The sequence below is a fragment of the Aythya ferina genome (assembly GCF_964211825.1).
Source record: "Aythya ferina genome assembly, chromosome: 16".
Classification (NCBI taxonomy): Eukaryota; Metazoa; Chordata; class Aves; order Anseriformes; family Anatidae; genus Aythya; species Aythya ferina.
The window spans coordinates 16054765-16074284 of NC_140315.1; the positions used below are offsets into that span (position 1 = coordinate 16054765).

The window sequence follows — 19520 nt, forward strand, 5'->3', positions numbered from 1 at the left end:
AGGACAGGGGTGTTCTTACAACAGCGACACCCGGTAACCACACCGTAATTGTTGAGCATTGTTGCAGTTCCCATTTAACATCTCTCGATACCAAGCTGTTTCAAAGAAACACACGCACAGGATGCTGACAAATATTAGCCGCATTGTCTTCACAGACACCCTCTGAGCTACCCCACGACTGGTTAGTATTCCAGGCTAGCAAACAGCAGCAAGTTTCACATACACAGCTCGTTCCCTCGTCACTCCTACACCCAGGAAGAGGCAGGTTTCACCACATCGAAATGAACGCACAACCAGTACCTTCTGGCAATCTTCTTTAGTGGAGACACCCAAAAAGGGCAAAATTCTGCAGCCCTGTTTTTAATCGAGATTTACAGAGGAGGTCTGCTTTTTACAGTTCACTATTTGAGGAAAACCAGGTAAAATTTCAGGTTGTGAAGTTCTTCTTTAACTTGATGGACAGTATAGCATGCAACTGTACGTGGATTTGATTTCCTCGGGACTACAGCACACAAAGGTCAGCGCAGTAGCAGAGCACCTTCAGATAGCACACGGCTAGAAAGTCGTTCCTGTGGTTCCTTTTCATCACATAACGTTACCAACTGCCAAGTCTATGCAAGTCTGTCTGAGGTTTTGACTACAAATAAAGGTTCTCCTTGGCACAAAAGCAGCAGCTAGATAAAGACAATTGCCTTTCACCACCAGTTTACATACTGTTATCTATGTGGGATCTGTAGGAAGATACTTCCAACAAACCCAAAATTCCATAAGGGATCAAAGTTCTAAACATAAATACAATTAAAGCCTTCTAATATTAATGCACACTTTTTATTATATTAAAATCAGGCAATGGTCTGATACAATAAAAAGGCTGCTTATGGAATACTGTTATGTTAAACTTTAATTACAGAGGATGTTAAATCCTTACAACTAATATTTTCCTCAAAAGAGTTAATGGAAACATCAATTGTTCATTGACTTGAGAGCTGCTGCTTTCAAATGTATTTATTTTTCTTTTTTTTTTCCTTTTTTTTTCCTTTTTTTTTTTTTTTTTTTTTTTTTTTTTACACAAACACTAAATTTTTTCATAAAACTTCGGACACACTAGGTTGTTGGTATGTAAGCTTGCATCCACATTGCAGCAGTTAGTGGTCCAAAACAGTAAAACAGAAAAGGCAATGATTTGCCAGGTTGCAAAGCCAACAAAGGTCCTTAATCTGCTGTACGCACCACTTCCCCAGAATCTCCACAGAGGGGTTTTCACCTCCAACACTTAACAGAATCCTACTGAAGTCTACACTGACTTGATTTGTCTGTCAGATCTTTAAAAAGGCCGAACATAAGTGCTGTGTTTTAGTTAATTAACATTCTCAGGTCAATCCAAAGCACCAAAATACAACTATTTGAGTTGGAGTGTGTGTTTATTCTGGACGTGCAGTTTCCCCATTAAACTTTGGCAGCAGAAGATTTCGGCAATCCTGGTAAATGACTGCTCTTTTCACCAAAAGCCTATCTATTAACATCAGCCGTGGCCAGCTTGGCGGTGTGGCAGCAGTGCCAGAGGGGCAGGGAAAATCCCAGTCTGCGAGCAGAACAGATACTCTTGTTTCCCAGGCTGGTGAAGACTAAATTTGTTGCAAAACCAGAACAATAAGCAGGAGGGAACAGGTCAAGTTATTGCCCCAACGCTTACCCCTGCTGTCCAGGGGTGAGAAGAGTCACAAAAAGGGGCAAAAAGAAAGCAGCACCCCCACTAAAAAGAGGGGAAGAGGGAAGAGATTAAAAGAACCCTGAATCCCTCACCAAATGCCCATGTTACTGGTGAGGGGGACCAGGAAGAGAAATACAATCTATGCCTTGGCCAAAGGGAAGGAGGAAAGCTTGCCCCAGATTATCAGGGCGTTTAAAAAAATACAAAAAAAAAAATGACCACAGTCACATTCAGCCTTTACTAGAGATAGCACAAAGGGAGGGATGACTGAGGTTAGCACACATCCCCGTTAGTAGTCCGTAAAGCCCAGTGTAGTACTGGAAGCAAAAACCTTTGTGTCTACTCTAATAAACAGCCCTGAGCTTTGACTCTATTGCAAAAGACAGAAAAAGAAAAGAAGAAAAAAAAAAAAAAGAAAAAACCCAGGCCAGACACACAGCAAGGTGATTGTGGGATGTATGCTTTCACAGTTAAGTTAGATGTGCCACACTGGTCTTAACAGTAATAAATTTAAATAGACTTTTCCTGATACCAGAAGTTCAGCTATGTGGACAGTGGTTACACGACAGGATTATTTGTTATAGCACAACTTATATTTCAAATGAAAAAATTAGTATCATTTACAGTATCTCAAGAAAAACTTCCTTTGAATGGGAACTTCCTTTCCAGGATTTTGAGGTCTACAAGATGCATCTAGAAAATTTACTACTGTGGAAAATGAAGACAGCTTAAATTGAATAAAGGGGGCATGATTTTTTTTTAATTAATTGCTGTAACATTGTCCTTCAGGTGGCTGAGGAAGTTTCATATTTTCTTTAGACATCATTAGACGCCGAAGCTCTTGCAGAACAACTTTGATACTATAAGAATTCTGCCATTTTGCTAGAACTGATATGGCTCTGGGGTCCACCTAAAATAGACAAAAACACCATTCCCGTCAGAATCAATAATTTCCATACACTTAACTCCCCCACACACCCTCCACTTAAAGATCCTTTAAGAAGTCTGTGTGGGAGAAACCAAAGAAAGCAAAAGCAAGCGTTTTTTCCTGAAAGCACAATAAATCCACACAGGAAAAAACTACTTGTGAGTTGCAAATGGACAGGAAATTTCCACATTTTGAATCCAGAATATACTTGGCTTGTATACTTCCCTCCTACCCCCCTTTCCTTCAAGGAAAATGGTACCAACAAGTAAAAAGTATTTAAACAAGTTGCAAGCGTAAAGCATTAACTTGAAGCTGCATATGAAAACCATGTAAAATAAGTAAAAAAACAAAAAACAAAACAAAAAAAAAACTTACCACTCCATTAGAACTATTTACTCCATTCATATTAATTTTTGTTACAAATCTTACAAATGGAGGTGCTTCTGGATACTTAGGCCCACATTCTATTTTAAGGCTGTATATTCTGTTTTCATAAATTGTCTGAGGGGAAAAGAAAGAGGGGGGAACAGTTACATCAGGCAGTTCAACAATCATTTGGTTAAAACAGTGGTTATTTCAGGGACACAAACCACTAAACAGAAGGGCAGCCACTTACACACTGCGCAGGCTGCCTCTGTTTGGGTTTGTTTTTACAATATTCAGAGTATTAGATGGTGCTCTTCAGGAATTAGCTTAGATAGCTATCTACAGTTGGCCTGTCCTAGAACTGCACTTAAAAATGTTCTTTGGTCATAACTCAATGTGACAGTTCTCAGAAAGGGAATGCTCCAAGATTCACTCAGTTTCAAGGGACAGCCTGATCCCAAGTAGCAGCATCACTTTGTCACACAGCAGGAGCAGTTAAATACTTTAACAGCTACAAAAAGGAGTCCTGATTTTTTTTTAACTATCCAATAAATGTGCATAGAAAAGAGACAAATACAACAAGGGTAAAGTGATTCTTCAATATTTAAAAGTAATTAAAAGAAACAATAGTTATTCAGCACTCTGGGAACACAGATTTCTGATGTGCTGGTATGGTGCAGCCTGGCACCAAGCTCCAGCTGCGCCAGGCAAAGCAGGGAGCAGAAGCATTTAACAGGAACAGGATCATCAGGAAGAAGTTTTTGCAGGCAAGCTGTCCAGATCTAGAGTTTCTTACACATTTCCTCCATCTTCAACGTTGCAGTGAATGCTAAACTCACAAGGCACTGATCAAGAGCAAAAATTCCAGGCTATCGTGAGCGCAGAAGCCCAGAACCAGGTATCAGCTCCTGCCTCACCTGCTGCAGCAGAGCATCACGCCTCCACTGGGGTCTTAAAAACAGCTGCCCATCACACAGTAACTTCTCCTTGATACAGAATTCAGTGCAATTCTTTTCAAGGGCTTGTTATGCCCATCTTAATATTTCCCTTGATACTAATGAGTGTTTTGATGCAAAAGATGCCACCAGCATCTGACTTCTTGATTCAGCTGCTTCACGTCCGTGCAAATGGAGCGGTTTAACCCAGCCTGCAGCCACCCATGGCAGTGGCGGCACCCCTTCAGAGCAGCCCCTCCAGTGCCTCAGCCAGCCAGGCTTTCAGATGTCCAGCCTGGATGGTGGCAAACTCAATGCTGTCACAAGATCTGGGGGAAAAAAGTCACCTACCAGCTCAGCTTGGACTTCCTCTGCCTCCCAATGGAGCCCCTGAGAGTGCTTTGTGCTCAGAGTTCACAGTACAGAGGTTTGGGGAGTGTTTTAGGGTCTTTGCAAATGGCCACACCCCATTAAGACTAGTGAATGGAAATCCTTGACCATGCACGTCTATAAAAAATAGGCGCAGACAAAGCTGAAGTTTTGACAGTGCCACTGTTTTTAAATAGTTTGTACAAACAAGATGAATCACTGGCTGCAAAACCATCCGCACAGCCTGGGAAGGAGATGCACACTTCCATGTATGGTAGCAGGGACTCTCCGGAGCAGCAGCATGCATCAGCTCTGCACTACAGCTCGCTTCTCCCTCCAGGATGCCCAACATAAGACTCTTCCACCTGCTCCAAGCGTGATTTTTTCTATCCAGAGGAAACCAAGAGTTTTGATTTCTTTTTCCAGAGCCAGTATTACCCACATCCTATTAAAAAAAAATGGTACTAATAGAACTGTGTGTGAACAGTTCTAAAAACAGAAGCAGCTTCGAGTAAACAAGAATGTCTGAAAGTTCCCAGAATCTCCCTCAATACGGCCTGTGGCTTTTGAGCAATTAGTTGAATTCTACAAGTCCAGACCCTTTTGGAAATAAAAAAAAAAATGTATTTATAAATGTGTCAGAAAGACAAAGGAGGCATAGCTGAATAATCTTCTGTGATAGTCCTCTGGCCTTGGTTGGGAGTATGACATGAAGTACAGATTTCTGTCACTGCTGACAAGTCAACATTTGCTTATTTGCTCATTTCACTTCCTATTTAAATTTCTAAATTAGATTTCAAGGTTGCTTAAATTTTACCTAACATGCATGCACACGGTGCCTGTTCTTCACAATCCTAATGTAAGCTCATTAAAGCTCTCCTAATGTTCTAAAATCAAGTGCTGTTCTGGAAAACAATTTGGGCATATCACCACCAAATGAAATGATCATGACTGGGGAGATGTTAACAACAGCAGACAAAAAGCAAAGAACACTTCCGAATGCGGTACAAAATACTGCACACATAATGCTGTTATAATACTAATTCTTGCACAAGCTCATCTTGAGTCAGAAAAGGCAACTGATAGAGTGGAAGCACATCGAGCAGCAGAGTGGTTAAAGGCGTGTAAACATTTCCATGTTGATAACATCGGAATTTTTGAGAAGTGAATGTGAGGCCAGACACAAAGGACAACATACACTACTGCAGGAAGGAGAATTAGCTACTTGCACTTCATGGCAAGGATAATAAGAAAACAGAACAGGAAAACACAGTAGAACTGGAGACAAGACACATTTGGTTTTTAGAATACATGCACACATACAATTTAGCCCTAAAGTTCACTACCATGGAGTAGAGACCCTCAGTTTAGTAAGGGTTTGGGATCGGGGTGGAGGGAATATGCAATAATGCTATCACAAAGACCATGGTAGAATTATGAGACACTACTTTGGGAGACAGCATTCAGAAAAGTAACTGAATTCATTAAAATTCAAGTTTCCTGAGTTAGCTGAAACTGTAAAAGAGCAAGTCAGTACTGCTGCAGTGAAAACAAACTCCATAAATTCGACAAGCAACAGCAGAAAGGCTAGCAGTACTGAACAGAACATCCAGGTTTTACCTACATGAGCTCCACATGTAATCTCACTAGCCAAAGGATTTTAAACCTTGCTGTATTCAAGAGTACAGGATACTAGAATCCTGGAATCTCAAAAGTTATGTCTTAATGAATCTGCAAATATAAAGTAGACACGTAACAGAACTAAACAGAGAAAGGTACTAAAAATATTCCAGACCATAAGCAAAAGGACATATAGATATATAAACCCATCGTTATATGAAAGCTGATCCTTCAATGTAAGTCACTTGCTAAAGCGTTCTGTCACTTTGTGTTTCGCTTGTTTTCTACTTTCTACTAAGGGAAGGAAAAGGGTAAGAAAGAAAGAAGTGGCGTTGTATTTTAAGTGGATGCTTACTCTTGGAGGTCCAATAATCATTCCTGTCCATCTTGTGAGTGTCATATCTTCATCGTCTTCAAGGCCCCAGCTAACTGTTCCATCTCCTACTCCTTTTTGACCTTCTTCAAGTTCTTCCAACAGACGAAAATTACGAGGAACTTTTACTCCTAAAAATAATCAGAACAGTATTTTGAGTAATAAACATAAAAATACCACTGGCTTTGAATGATTATACTTCAACAGTCTGAAGAAGATATCCTTGTATTTACCCTGGACTTTTCAAGCAGTACCAAATATGCTAGAAGCACAATGGGCCTGATATTAGAACAGGCAGTAAAATGCAAGGAAATCTCTCTGTCTATTCAGAGATACAAACAGTCCTGTGGAGCTCTAATTAGCACTTGTCTATTAAGATCTATAGCAAAGGAATTTGCAAGATTCTACAAAATGTGTGACGTCAAGCCTCCCACAGTGTCGTCTCTCTGAGCTTTTAAAAACACCACTCAAACCAAATGAAACTTTCATAACATGAGTAGGTTAATCTGCTGTTAATTTAAGTGGGCTTTGTCAGTAGCAATACTGTCCTTTGTGCTTATGACCTCTATTACCAAAGAATTCCAGCACTTCTTAATTGCTAGCACATTTATCTTCAAAACACACAGCAAAATAATGGGAATTTTTTGATCCCCATTACATTAATGGGAAATAATGGCACAGAGAGCTTGAGAGCTTAAGCCAAGGTCACACACTGTGGCTGTGATGAAGGAGCTCAGGCCACATGGCACTTGATTATTCATTCTTCTTCAAGATGTCCATACCTCAGCCACCACAAAACACACACGTGCTCTAGGCCACCATGTCTCCTTCAAAGTACCTGTGCAAAGCACACTGCTTTACAAAAGAAACAAAATTATTGCCAGGATACATTTGATGCAGTTATTTTCACCTGTTGTATAAAATAAGGTTGAATTTAGGGTTTGGATTTCTTTTTCCTTCAATAGTCCAAGATTAACTATTCACCAGTACACAGTAGCAGAAAATCATAATGTATCCCCTTCTTTATCCTTGCTGATTTAGCACAACAGAAGAATGGACAATTAGCCTTGAAGCACACCAAGTGAACCCAGTGGACTCCTCCATCGAAGTCAGCTCTTCCCGCATTCATGGCATACTTCAGAGGACAGAGACAGAGACCAAGCAAGAGCTTTGAAAACCATCTCCAGAGCTGCTTGCAAGTGTGGAAAACAGAGGATGTAAGGCTTTGTGAAATGTAGCAGTGCTTCAATTCTCGAACCTCTAGTGTCCTTACAATCCCCTTTAAGGTTGACCTGAATGACTTAAAAGAAACTAAATGTCAACGCTGGTTTTGCTGCTTGATCAGAGTTGCCAACATTTCATTCATTACAAAGCAAAGCATAAAAGAAATTTAAGTAAATTACTGATGGAATTAGTTTACAGGCCAGTTCGATAACACATCTAAAATAACCACGTTCCAGAATACGCTGGGAGAAAACGATGCAATTATACAGCTGTAGCGAGTGGATGAGGAGGAACCTAGACCCCCATGAGAGGCATCAGACAGCCCCATCAGACCTGCACCAGCTGCACCAAACCAAACCCATTAGGGGCTGCTGCGCACAATCCCAAGGCAGCTCCACACCAAACCCACATCTTTAACTACTGGCGAGATTGCGCTGTTTTCATGGCCACTGAGTAATGCAAGTCTTTGGCTGGGAAAGGAAATGAGTCAACTGGGGCTGGTGAAGCCACCACCACCAGGTGAGCCCCAGCCCTGAGCAGGAGCAGGATCTCCTGGAGACCACCGGCACCTCCCCAGCACAACACCTCCAGCACCCACCCCCCAGGCCTTCAACTTCTGATGGATCTTGTGTACCTTGGGCACAGATAGTCTCAAGCACCTGAATTACACCAGATTAGCCACCCCACTTGGATCACCTTCCTCATGCTCCCCATGCCGCGGTGAGGGGAAGCAGAGAGGGGCACAGCCTGACTGCAGCACGGAGGCCGAGAGCGGGGGCCGAGCGTGGCGGATGCAGCGCATGCTGAGGTCAGCCCCATGTTGAAGGTGTCTGTACACACGGTGCCAGTTTCACAGCCCATCCTGCGGCTGCTGCCCGCGGTGACTCACGGCCCTGCCACCGGCCGGGCGGCTGCCCAGGCAGCCCTGCCTGCTGGCACACTGTGAGTGGAGCCGCCGGCACAGCCAGCCAGTGGGGACAGCCCAACGTCCTTCTGGAGGGAGGAACCCCACCCTCAGCCCATCACAGAAACGCTCAGACAATGCAGGTTGCACCACAAAGGAAGCCGTGGGTGCTATTGTTAGAAACCCAGGGCGAAACTCCACGCTCACAGAAGTGCTCAGCTGGAGCGAGAAAAGCTGTCTCGAATTTGTGGGGTTACCAAAAAACATTTCTGGGCCACAACATCACAATGCTCAACAAGTGCGATCAGAGTCTCTCTACATTTTGGAGCTCGGTAACACCAAGGTAACTCACTGACATTTCTTAGACCAAGAAAATAAACCAGGAGGGCTCAACACCACAGCGGAAGCACTGCCTGCCTTGTGGAAAGCAGGCACAGGGCACACATTTAAGAAGAAAATCAGAAATATCAACTACCGACCCCTCCTCTGAGCATCATGCTCACTGCACAGGGCAGGAATCCTAAGCAAAGAAAATGGTGTGATTTGTAATTAAAAATTACACCATCGTGTACACATTCAGTGAGGCCACAACCAGGCCAAAAGGCAGCCTGAATTCTGACACTTGCTAACCGGAGCTAGGCTTGGGTTGGCAGAGTTATGGGAGGAGAAGGCAACTTGATTTCAGAGCTTTTCCAAGGCACAGCTGCTCTGATTCAGCATGAATCAGACACAGCATGAATCAGAGCCCTAAAACACTCACACAGGAATGTCAAGGTCTGTGACAGCTGTGAGGCCTGCAAAGAGCCAGTCCCATCGTACTCTGGCTCCTATCGCACGGTAGTAGTTAAGGTAAGTGACTGGTGATTCCACAGCACCTGCTCACCCAAGGGCACTGCAGGACCACCAGCGGCAAAGAGAGGTGGGAAAAGTGAAGAACACGTACCTGCAACTTCATGCTCTTTGCAGAAAAAGAATCATAGGAGATGGTTGGTCACTCCACAGCACACAACCCCATCCAGCAGCACTCTTGCCTTCTCAAGAAGTTTTATGTCCATGCTCAAGCTGTAAGGTGTGAGTGGAAGAGCAGCACTCCACCATCACACACGGCAAGTACATGGGTACAGAACTGCAGGTCAGCTCCCTCCTGACATGTTCCCCAAAGACTCCAACAAGGAGAAAAACAGACTTGTATATATATAAAAGATTATGACCATATGATCATAAATGCTTTAAGTCATTTCTAACTAACCTGCCCCCAAGCCAGGCAGAGGACCAGGCCAGCTGCCCGCCCCAGTCAGCCTGGCGGGCTGCATGAAGCCACAGGCCAAGCCAGGCTCCCCATACAACGGGTCAGCCACCACGTCCTGCTGGGGCCTCAACGGCCAAAGCCAAGCAGAATTTATCATTTGTGGTTGCGTGCAAACATCATCATCATGTCTGCTGTTCACCAGAATTCCTAGAAAGGGATCTGGTCTGTTCCATGCACCCACACCACTTGCCAAACAACGCCCATGGCTATCCCAGGGAAGTCCCCATGAGATGCCCTGTGCCAGCTGAGCAAACCGGCAGCAAAAAGATTCCACCAAACACCAGCTCCGCTGCACAGAGCGGTACTGATGAGCACTCCTCAGCCAGGCACCTCACCACCGGGCTGCTTTCTAAGTGAGGAGCTGCGAGGCCGTCAGACAGAGAGCTGACACAGGGCGAGGGCAGTGTGACTGCACCTGCCAGAACCTCCTGATGTCCCGCACTAGGCAAAGCAGAGTTATTCCTGCAACACACTTAAATGCCAGCTTGGGTTTTAAGGACCTTAAAGCACACTCAGATTCATTTTATATCACAGCACCACTAAAGATCCGCAGATATGTAACTTGGAATGTCTTGTCATGGTTTTAAAAGTGATCCTACCAGTCGGAGATTTTCTGTCTTGAATTACACGCAACCTTGTGAGACACAAAGCATGTTTTCAACAAGTTAAAAACAACATTTACTGGCTGACTATAGAAATCTTTCAATTTTCCCCAGCTATATAGTGGAAGCAGTCCCAAATTCAAGCCAATTTTAACTCTGCTCTCTGTACTAGTTCCTGATTTACACTAATTCAAGAGAACCGAGGTCCATTACCTTTAAACACCTCCACTGCTAGACGTGTTAAAGCCCCTTCTGTTGCTTGCTTTGCTGTTCAGCCTTTAACACACCTCTTCCAATACATTTCTCATCTCTCTGCAGAGACGGACACTATCTAGAAATCTGCTACCTTATCCTTACAGCACCGCGATTGTAAAAAATAAATAAATCAATCCTTGTCAAAATGGCATAGAGAGCTTTCAAAGTGATGTAATATTTAAAACAATAAAAGGCTTTCAGCAGCTGTCACAAAAACTTCCAGGAGATGGGGACTTTAGATTTCCTGAATCTTCTTTACAGTCACTGTTTCCACCCTGATAACGCAGGCAGGTACTGAGATGTTTTGCAGATTCACAATAACTTCTGGAGCACTTGAAGCAATTCAGTATTCTCTGCTGAGTGTAAACTAGAACGCCGCGCCTGTCTTTGGTTGCTTTAAGCACATTACTTGTAAAGAGATGACTTTAAAATGTCTGAGGCAGACTGGCATTATCGCTGAGGGCTGAAACCAAATAAAGCTATCCAGCAGCCGGAGAGCTGGAATCAGATGTGCTAGGTCACTTGTATCAGCTGAAAAGCACAATGTTACCAGCTCAGCTAAAATTTGCTCTGGAGAAGAAGTCATCCCAAACTCACGTCCTGGACAAAATCCACACACTAAATCCCACCAGGAAAAGCACCACTTCCTCTTCACGTTGTGAAAAGAAACCATTGTCAGTGCCCACGAGCTGAGCGCTCCCCTCCCAGCTGCCTCTTCTACCCACAAAGGATCAAATTCATACCGACCGCCAAAAGCAGTGCGCACAAGGAGACTCCCGGATTTTGAGATGAGCTTTGAAAAGCCAGACACCGCGCTGACAGGGGTGATGTTACCTGTGCCACAGGATGCTAGCTGCAGAGCATCCCAGCAGTTTAACACCCAACAGGGTATGAGCTACGGGGAGTCAGGCAAGGCACACTCCATCCCACACCTTGCCCCTGGACCACACCACCCTCGGGAGGAGCACCCAAACCCCTCAGCAGGTGGAAATGAAGTCATTTTGGCTGGATGTGTGGCTGTTAAAAGCATCCTGACAACCTGAAAATCCAAACCTTAATACACCTCACAACGTGTGCCAGTGGCCCACCTTCTAGGATCCTAACCCATGTACACATTTAATATCCTAATGAATCATTTAAAGTTCTCAGCCAGAACCTCATTCTTCAAATACAATATATAATCTGTATCATTACAGATGAAAAGACTCAACTACCTTCTTGTAAGATTTTGGAACTGTTTACCCTTTTTTTTCCATCCTTGCAGCACTACAGACACCAAGAGGCTGTGCAACCAACTTTTTCAGCACCTGCTATTTCACGTGCTCCTATATCCCATCTCATTTAAGAATGCATAATTTATCTCTCCAGCTTCTCTTCAATTTCTTTTTCCTACCCTCAGGTATTTTACTTACAGGCTGAGAAAGCACTCGGTGGCTGGCAGTATTTACTTTGAGATAACAATGAGTACTGCGTACCATACACTCAGGAGGAGACATCACGACCCGCTTACAGAGGCAGGGTACTCCTTCCATACCCTTCCACGAGCAGGTTCTTCTGCACTGCAATGGCTGGTTTGCTTTTCACGAGGATATCTGAGTTTACAGTGACATTATGGATCCTCCAGCAATTACAAATACATGTTTTTAATATACTGTACTAAAACCAGTCTGTGCTTTCTCTCTGTTAGCCATATTAAACCACACACATTGTCACTATTATGCCCATTCCCCTAATGATTTGTCCTTCTGAGGCTCTCCACATTCCTCTGACTTTGAATAAGTTAAACCTGGGCAAATCATTTCACTGCTCAGTTCCTGCAGGCTGTTGGCAAATGCAGCATCTGTCACCACCCTGCAGCAGACCCCCTAAAGAAACCTACGGGTGAACAGTGGGTTAAATCACGTCATTAACTTTTCCCATGATGGAAGTTGGAAAAACAGGATGCCACAGGGCACAGCAGCACTGCACAGCACAGCAATGCAGGCCCCACGAGCCCAGCTGGGGCACTGAGTGCCCACAGCCCCGCGGCCAGCTGGGTGTCCTACCTGCCATCCCAGCCTGAAGGACAGGCAGGAGTTGTGGCTTGGGTGTCTGCAGCCTCCTAGAAGAGCCTTATTGGGATGCTTAAAGGCAGCTCTTTTTTCATATATGAACTGGGAGGAAAGAAGAAAATCCATCATTGGCAACAGGGACTCCTCCTTTAGACAAAGGATACTAGTGGACCTGGTATCATAACATTTCTCCTTTTAAGTATTCCTGTGAGTTTCTTGAATACAAGGCTTGTGTAGTATTAGACAACACTTGTCTCATTTCCAGCATCAGCCCTGACTTTTATTTATTTATTTATTAAGTTATAGGGACATTTGTTGCCATTTCTTCCTCTGAGTTAGTAGCTGCTTTCAAAGAATGACTGAATACTTTTCATAGTCAACCTCTATTTGAGCTCCTTTACTGAACCACTACAAACTTAGGGTATCAAACTGTTGTGGTTTAACCCGGCTGGCAGCTAAACACCACACAGCCTTTCACTCACGCTCTCTCCCCCATCCCAGGGAGGGAGGGGGGAAACGGGAAAGTGAAGCCCGTGAGCTGAGATAGAGACAGTTTATTAAGACAGGAAAATAATAACAATAATAACAACGATAATAGTACTACTACTGTGTATGAAACAAGTGATGCACAATGCAATTGCTCACCACCTGCTGACCGATGCCCAGCCTAACCCTGAGTAGCCAGCCCCTCACCCCTACATGTATCTATTGTTCAGCATGACCCCAGATGGGATGGAATACCCCTGTGGCCAGTTTGGGTCAGCTGTCCTGGGTCTGTCCCCTCCCAGCTCCTGCTGCACCCCCAGCCTGCCCACTGGCAGGACAGAGTGAGGAGCTGAAACGTCCTTGGTTTGGTGTAAGCACTGCTCTGCAACAATGAAAACATCAGCGTGTTATCAGCACTCTTCTCATCCTAAGCCAAAACACAGCACCCTACCAGCTACTAGGAGGAAAATTAACTCTGTCCTAACTGAAGCCAGGACACAAACACATTAAAGTGTTTTAAAAATAAATATGAATACATTAAGATGCCCTGAAGCAAGTGTTAGCCAAACCTGTTTTACAAAGGCGCAAAGATACCCAGCTGCTCGCCCAGAGCCCCACAGCGACTCAGTCAGTGCTGGAGAACAAGAAGGTGTCACTTCCTGGCTCCACTCGCATGCCTTCAACAAAGCCTTCAGCAGTGTCAGGAGGGAACCACACAAGCTGCACTGCAGTGCACCACCACGACCAGTAACTGGACACTACATTGTTCTCTTTAGCAGGAAAGGACAATCCCCATCCTACTTTCCTAGAGCACCAACCAACAGCAGCCCATTGCAGGAAGAACAGCCCGTGGATTATGGCTGGATGGAGCCCTGAGGCTTACATCAACCCAAGTCACTGGTCTGTGCACCAGGGCGCCTCAATACCAAACTTAGGGCTCACTGCAGAAGTTCAGCATTACTGCAACATGTTGTTTTTTTTTTTTTTCAAGCTACACATTGATTTTCAGTATTTTTTCTTCTTGCCAGCAGCAGTTAACCACAGGATCTCATGGGTAGCTGAAGTACAGTGCTTGCCTGATGTGCACATTTTAGAGGCAAGAGGCTGAGGACTTACACCTACCTGGCTCCATCCTGCTTTATGCTTCCAACGCCGAAGACAGTTTTCAGAAGTATGTGAAGTAACAGGAAGCGATCCAAAAGACACAATGTGGCCAGCAGATGATGGTTAACTTAGCTATGGCTTATCACAAAGGCAGTTCAGAGCAAAAGGGAAGCTGTACAGCAGGACTGGCTTTGGTCTCTGCCATCACAGTCCAAGCCTCCTTCCCTCCACGACCACCCAGACCATTAATTCATGAGGCTGCGCTGGCTTTAGAAGAGAATCACTGGCCTTGCTCTTCCAGCCAAAGCCAAAACGAGAAGTCAGCAGCTTGAAAGGATTATTGTGAAAGTGCAGTAGCTGGGACAACGTGACATGAGAGGATGAGAAGGCTCCACTACATTTTCCGTGTATTTTAATCGGGCGCTCACACACCTTGCAATCACGTACTGCCAGGCACAGATTCTCCCTACGAGCTGATGGCTACGAATTGCCTGCATGGTAACGCTTCAGAGCTGCCTACAGCCATCAGCAGAGGCCTACCGACCGGCAGAGCTCCCGAGCCTTTCGAGCTCCCATGAGGAGCTCGCTGCCCTCCCGCCCCGGTCACAACAACGCCGCAGAGGCTCGCACCTGGTCCGGACCTAGAGCAGGCCGACGGAGCCGGCCGGGCAGCCCCGCAGCGAGCTGGGCGGCCCGGGAGGCGGCGGCAGGGAAGGAGGGAAGGCACCGAACCGCCGGCGGCGAAGCCCCGGGCCCGCTGCCGGGCCCCCCCCCGCGCCGCGGGCAGGCTGCAGCAGCCCTCCCGCAGGAAGCCCCGGCCCGGCCCCCGCCTGACGGGCGGTCTGGCCGCACCCCCCTCCCCCCGCAGCCCCTTCTCAGGGCTTCCCCCTCCCCGCCGCCCCCTGAGGGCAACCGACGGCCAGTCCGGCCCGGGGGGCTGTCAGCGCCCGGCCTCCCCCCGACAGGGCCGAGGCGAGCCCCGCGCTGCCCGTGCGCCCCCGGGGGGGCTCCGCGAGGGATCGCGGCCGAGCTCCGCCGCCCCCCGGCCCCGCCCGGCCCGGCCCAGCGCCTGCCGCCCGCTCACCCGCCGCCGTGGTGGCCGCCATCTTGCGCCGCTGCCGCCCGAGCACCGCCCCCTGCCCCGCGGCAGCGCGACGCGGGAAGGCGGCGGCGCGGCGCGGCGCGGCGCGGGCGGGCGGGCGCGCTAAGTGCCGAGGGGAAGGGGCGGAGGAGGAGGAGAAAATTTTGTGGAGCGCGGAAGGAGATTGCGGAGCTTTGTCGCGCGGGCGGGCGCGCGCGCGCGCGCGCAAAGGAGCTGCGCGGGGTTTGCGTTTAGCCGAGGGTGCCCGGGGCGGTCTGCGCCTCGGCACTGGGAGCACAGGCCCCAGACCCCCAGCCCTCCCGTGTGCCTGACACCCGCCTGCTTTCGAGCCTTTAACGTCCAGTTGCAATTAATGCGAATAATTGGTAAATTGGGTTCGTTACGGCCAGAGAACAGCAGCTTGTAGCTGTGATGCATTAAAAATGTTCACACTGTGACAATCTGTTATACGTGGAGTGGTAATTCTTGTCGAGAAAATGGTTGATATTAATAAAGAAGGGGGAGATTTGGAAATGTGGCCATGGGGGTTGGAAAGCCCCGTGGTTGAGATAACACTAGACTCTTAACGATGAGGCCATCAGGAATATAAAAGAGTTTAGAGGGAACAAAGAAGGGTGATTCAGGAGACTCCATGCAGTCTCACTGTTAAGGCATGGATGTTTCTGGGTGTTTGCTGTTGTTGTTACATTCAAAGTTGTTTGACCAATGAAAAGTTGTTTGGAAAAGAACTGCTGTGGAGAGAAGGGTATAAGAGGGGAGCCTGCCCTCAAGAAAGAAGAAGAAAAAAAAAAAAAAAAAAAAAAAAGCAACACGATGAAGTTACATCAATAAAGAAGCAGGAAAAATAGAATTCCTGGTAGAATGGAGACCAGGATGGGAACAGGCACTTTGATCGCCTCATGAAGACAGGCCAGATGCGGCAAACTGCTCAGAGAAGCTCGTACTGAAAGTTGCTGGTAACAGGCGCACTGGAGCTGGAGAGAAGCTCGAGCTGAGAGATGCAGACCTGTGCACACAACTGCCTCTCGCTGGTAAGCAGTTGTGCATTATGGGGAATCATACATCCTTAGGAACAAAGACTGTCCTGATAACCTTACAGCTTGTTCTCCTTATTAACAATCAGACAGTTTATGAGCCTGAAATATGGGACCAAACTGAGGTCAAGGTATGGGACTCTGCAAATAAAAACGACAAGGTTCCAGTGGGATTGCTCGGCACCTGGCGAGCAGTCTCTGAGGCCTTAAAGAGCCGTGTGGGACCACAGTCAGAAACGTGTGGTTGGCCAGGCAGTGAGGGAGCTGCGGGCTCCTTTACTGATCCTTCTGCTACGCCATGGGCCCCTCTGCTGCTACAGCCATCACAGGCCTTTGCTGTTACGCCCCCTGGTGACCTGGACGTGCCTTTTGACCAAGGCCTCATTGGCCTTGAAAAGGAGATGGATATGTTTTTCTTCAATCTGGGAAGAACGGGATACATAAGGCCGGAAGTCCGAGTTGCTTGACAACTTAAAGTGAGACATGTTATTCAAAAGGAATGGAAAATGGAGACTTGTTAGTAATCAAGAAAAGGAATGGAAAATGGAGGCTGTTAAATCATGGAATTTAAAGGATTGTTTGTTACCTTTTCTGATCGTGAATATGTATAGGCATACTCGATTTTAGTGAGTCATGGAACTTTGAGGATTGTTTGTTACCTTTCCTGATTATACGTATGTATAGGCATACTTGCGTTTAGTATGTAAAGCAATGTTCTGTATATTTAGAATGTTTGATATTTGTGTGTGCGTGTTGGTGGAGCGTAGACTCCCCACACACCCAGCGCTGTTTACTTGCCTTTTATACCTTTTATACCTTTTATAGCCTTTTATACCTTTTAGAAATATTTGTTTTATAAATACTACAAAATTCAGATTGAGTTGAGACCTCATTTATAACACAATCCGAGCTTATTTACTCCTCCCAAACATCCTCCTATATTCTCAGCTAAGGAGAATAGCAGAACATGGTACATGACATCGCAGAGGACTTTACCAGCTGCCCTTTGGTTGCTGCCCAAGATGCTCGCAGCCCTGCAGCATGGCAGGCTGGGCACCTCCAGGGCAGCCTCCCTCCAGCGTGGAGGACACAAAGTACAACCACGTACTCCTCCCGGAGCTCCACGGGGCTGCTGCTGTCCAGCGCATGGCAATGGAACAGTTTCAGGCAGATATGGATGTGGAAAAGCTGTGGCCAGGACAAAGCACATCGTTCAGACCTGCGGGGCTGTGCTCATCTACGGTGCATCTTCCCGTGCCTCCCTTCAGTTAACGCAGCAATAGGGGAAAAAAAAAGTGAAAGGAAATGAATTCTGCTTTGTCTTGCAATGCATATCCCCAAAATGGTGCCCCTCGACATTAAATGGAAATTTTGCAGAAATGATTATGAAGGTAAAGGTTTTGGAGATGCGTCGCTCTTTGATTCGTGCCCCTCACCTCGTTAAGTCAACTCCAAAGCACGCATCCTTTAGCAGCAAACAGGCCGAGGTACCGCTGCCGTTAATTTTTCTTTGAAACTACTTGCAAAATAGCAGCGTTGCTGTGGCTGGTTGGGTTTTATTTCATTTAATTCTAGCGCTGCATTGTAGGCATGGCTGAGCGTCGTAAGAGAGGAAGAGAGCAGTGAGAAGCTAGGTGGCATGAGAGCCCAGCGAACCCGGCCAGGAGGAGGGGAGCTGGCACAGAGGAGCTGAAGCCTGCTGTGAGGCTGCTGCCGAGCACCACGACACCAGCATTAGGGCTCGGCCGAGCACCACAACACCAGCATTAGGGCTCGGGCAGCCACTTCTCTCGCCCCAGCAGGGTTGTCTGAGGTTTGGGGGCGCAAGGTGGTTCGTGATGCAACCTCCTCCCCCCAGAGCTCCCCTTCCCCTCTCCAGTCTGGATAGCTGAGTTCCAGGAGGACAACGTACATACATACGCATATACACACATACATACAGGCACCACACGTCAGCCCAAACCTCCTGCTTTGTGCTTTGGCCCTGCTCTGCACAGGGACCAAAGGTAGCATTTGGCCAGCCTGCAGCCAGTGGCCCTGCTTGTGCAAATGGCTGTTGGCCAGAGCAGGCCTTTGGCTTTTTTTTTATTATTATTATTAGTGCAGAAACAAAGACATGCCAGAAAGACACCCTTCTGACAGCACTCTTGTGGTCTCCAGCCTGGCTTAGAGTCCAAGTTCCTTGTCTGGTGTGACTGCTCTGGGTTTACTCCAGCGAGTGCTGTGGCAAAGGGGCCCCTCATCTGTCAGCGGTGTTCCACCGGAGGCTGCACACCAGCAGGGAGAACCCAGCAAGGGATCCAGCAGCAAAATGAAACGATATTGCAGAAGTTGAGAGACATCAGCAGGATGAGCAGTTTGAAAGGCACCCACGTGCAGTCTGAAGCAAACATCAGCCCCAACCCCATGGGGCTGTCCCACACCTCCTGCAGCACTCACTGCTGGTTAAGGGAAAGGCAGAGCAGCACAGCGCTGCGCCGTGATGTTCATCAGGTAACCTTGCTGCAATGCTGCCCCTGCAGCTGAGCCCAAAACAGCTGTAGGATCACCTTGCAACAGGCTGACCATGCCCAGCTGCAGGCATGGTGGAGAATGAGCTCAAACACCCTCTGAAAGTGACAGGTCCCACTGAAACCCAGGCCGCCTCTGGAGTTTGAAAGGAGTGGCTTATTCTGCTTTATCTCTAATCTGTTCCTAGTCAACTTAAGATAAATTTGTCTTAAGCCAGATTTATGTCTGCTGAGAAGGATCCACATAGCCCTTTGCTCCAGCTGATTTGCTCTGTACTGATTTGGCAGAAGCATCCACTACCTTAAGTAGGTGGAAGAATTTGTGGAAACACACAGGATACCAAAGAAATGAGCTAACACAAGTGTTAATTAATCCTCCCCTTAGGAGCAGAAAGCTCTAGGATTCACCTCCACTCGCGGCAGAAGGAAAGCTCAAGGGTTTCAAAACCAGGACGTGCTCACAGGCTGCATGCCTCGCCCCACCTGACACACAGTGGCATTAACACGGGACCCGGGGAAATACTTTGAGCTGCCTCAGGGTCAAGTACCACATTAACCTGTGACAATGTCACTCGGAGCACATAAAACAGCATCCAGAGATTAACTGCTGCCCCAGTTTCTTATAACTGAACAAGAC

The 19520-nt window shown here is 46.7% G+C and overlaps 1 protein-coding gene across 3 annotated transcripts in view; it reads right to left on the bottom strand.

Annotated features, from left to right (window-relative positions):
* Positions 1 to 809: 809 nt before the first annotated feature.
* Positions 810 to 19520, bottom strand: part of UBE2V1 (ubiquitin conjugating enzyme E2 V1) — a 28138-nt gene continuing 9427 nt past the window's right edge. The window contains exons 1-4 of one of the 3 annotated variants that reach the window (XM_084538371.1): positions 15322 to 15469; positions 6285 to 6433; positions 3015 to 3140; positions 810 to 2621 (exon numbers count right to left, since the gene is read on the bottom strand). In XM_084538371.1, the coding sequence (XP_084394497.1) occupies positions 2475 to 2621; positions 3015 to 3140; positions 6285 to 6433; positions 15322 to 15343 (444 nt within the window). In that variant the 5' untranslated portion in view covers positions 15344 to 15469 and the 3' untranslated portion in view covers positions 810 to 2474. Of the gene's footprint in view, positions 2622 to 3014; positions 3141 to 6284; positions 6434 to 14255; positions 14631 to 15321; positions 15470 to 19520 lie in introns of those variants that run through there. The other 2 variants (XM_084538372.1, XM_084538370.1) reach the window with 2 other exon arrangements.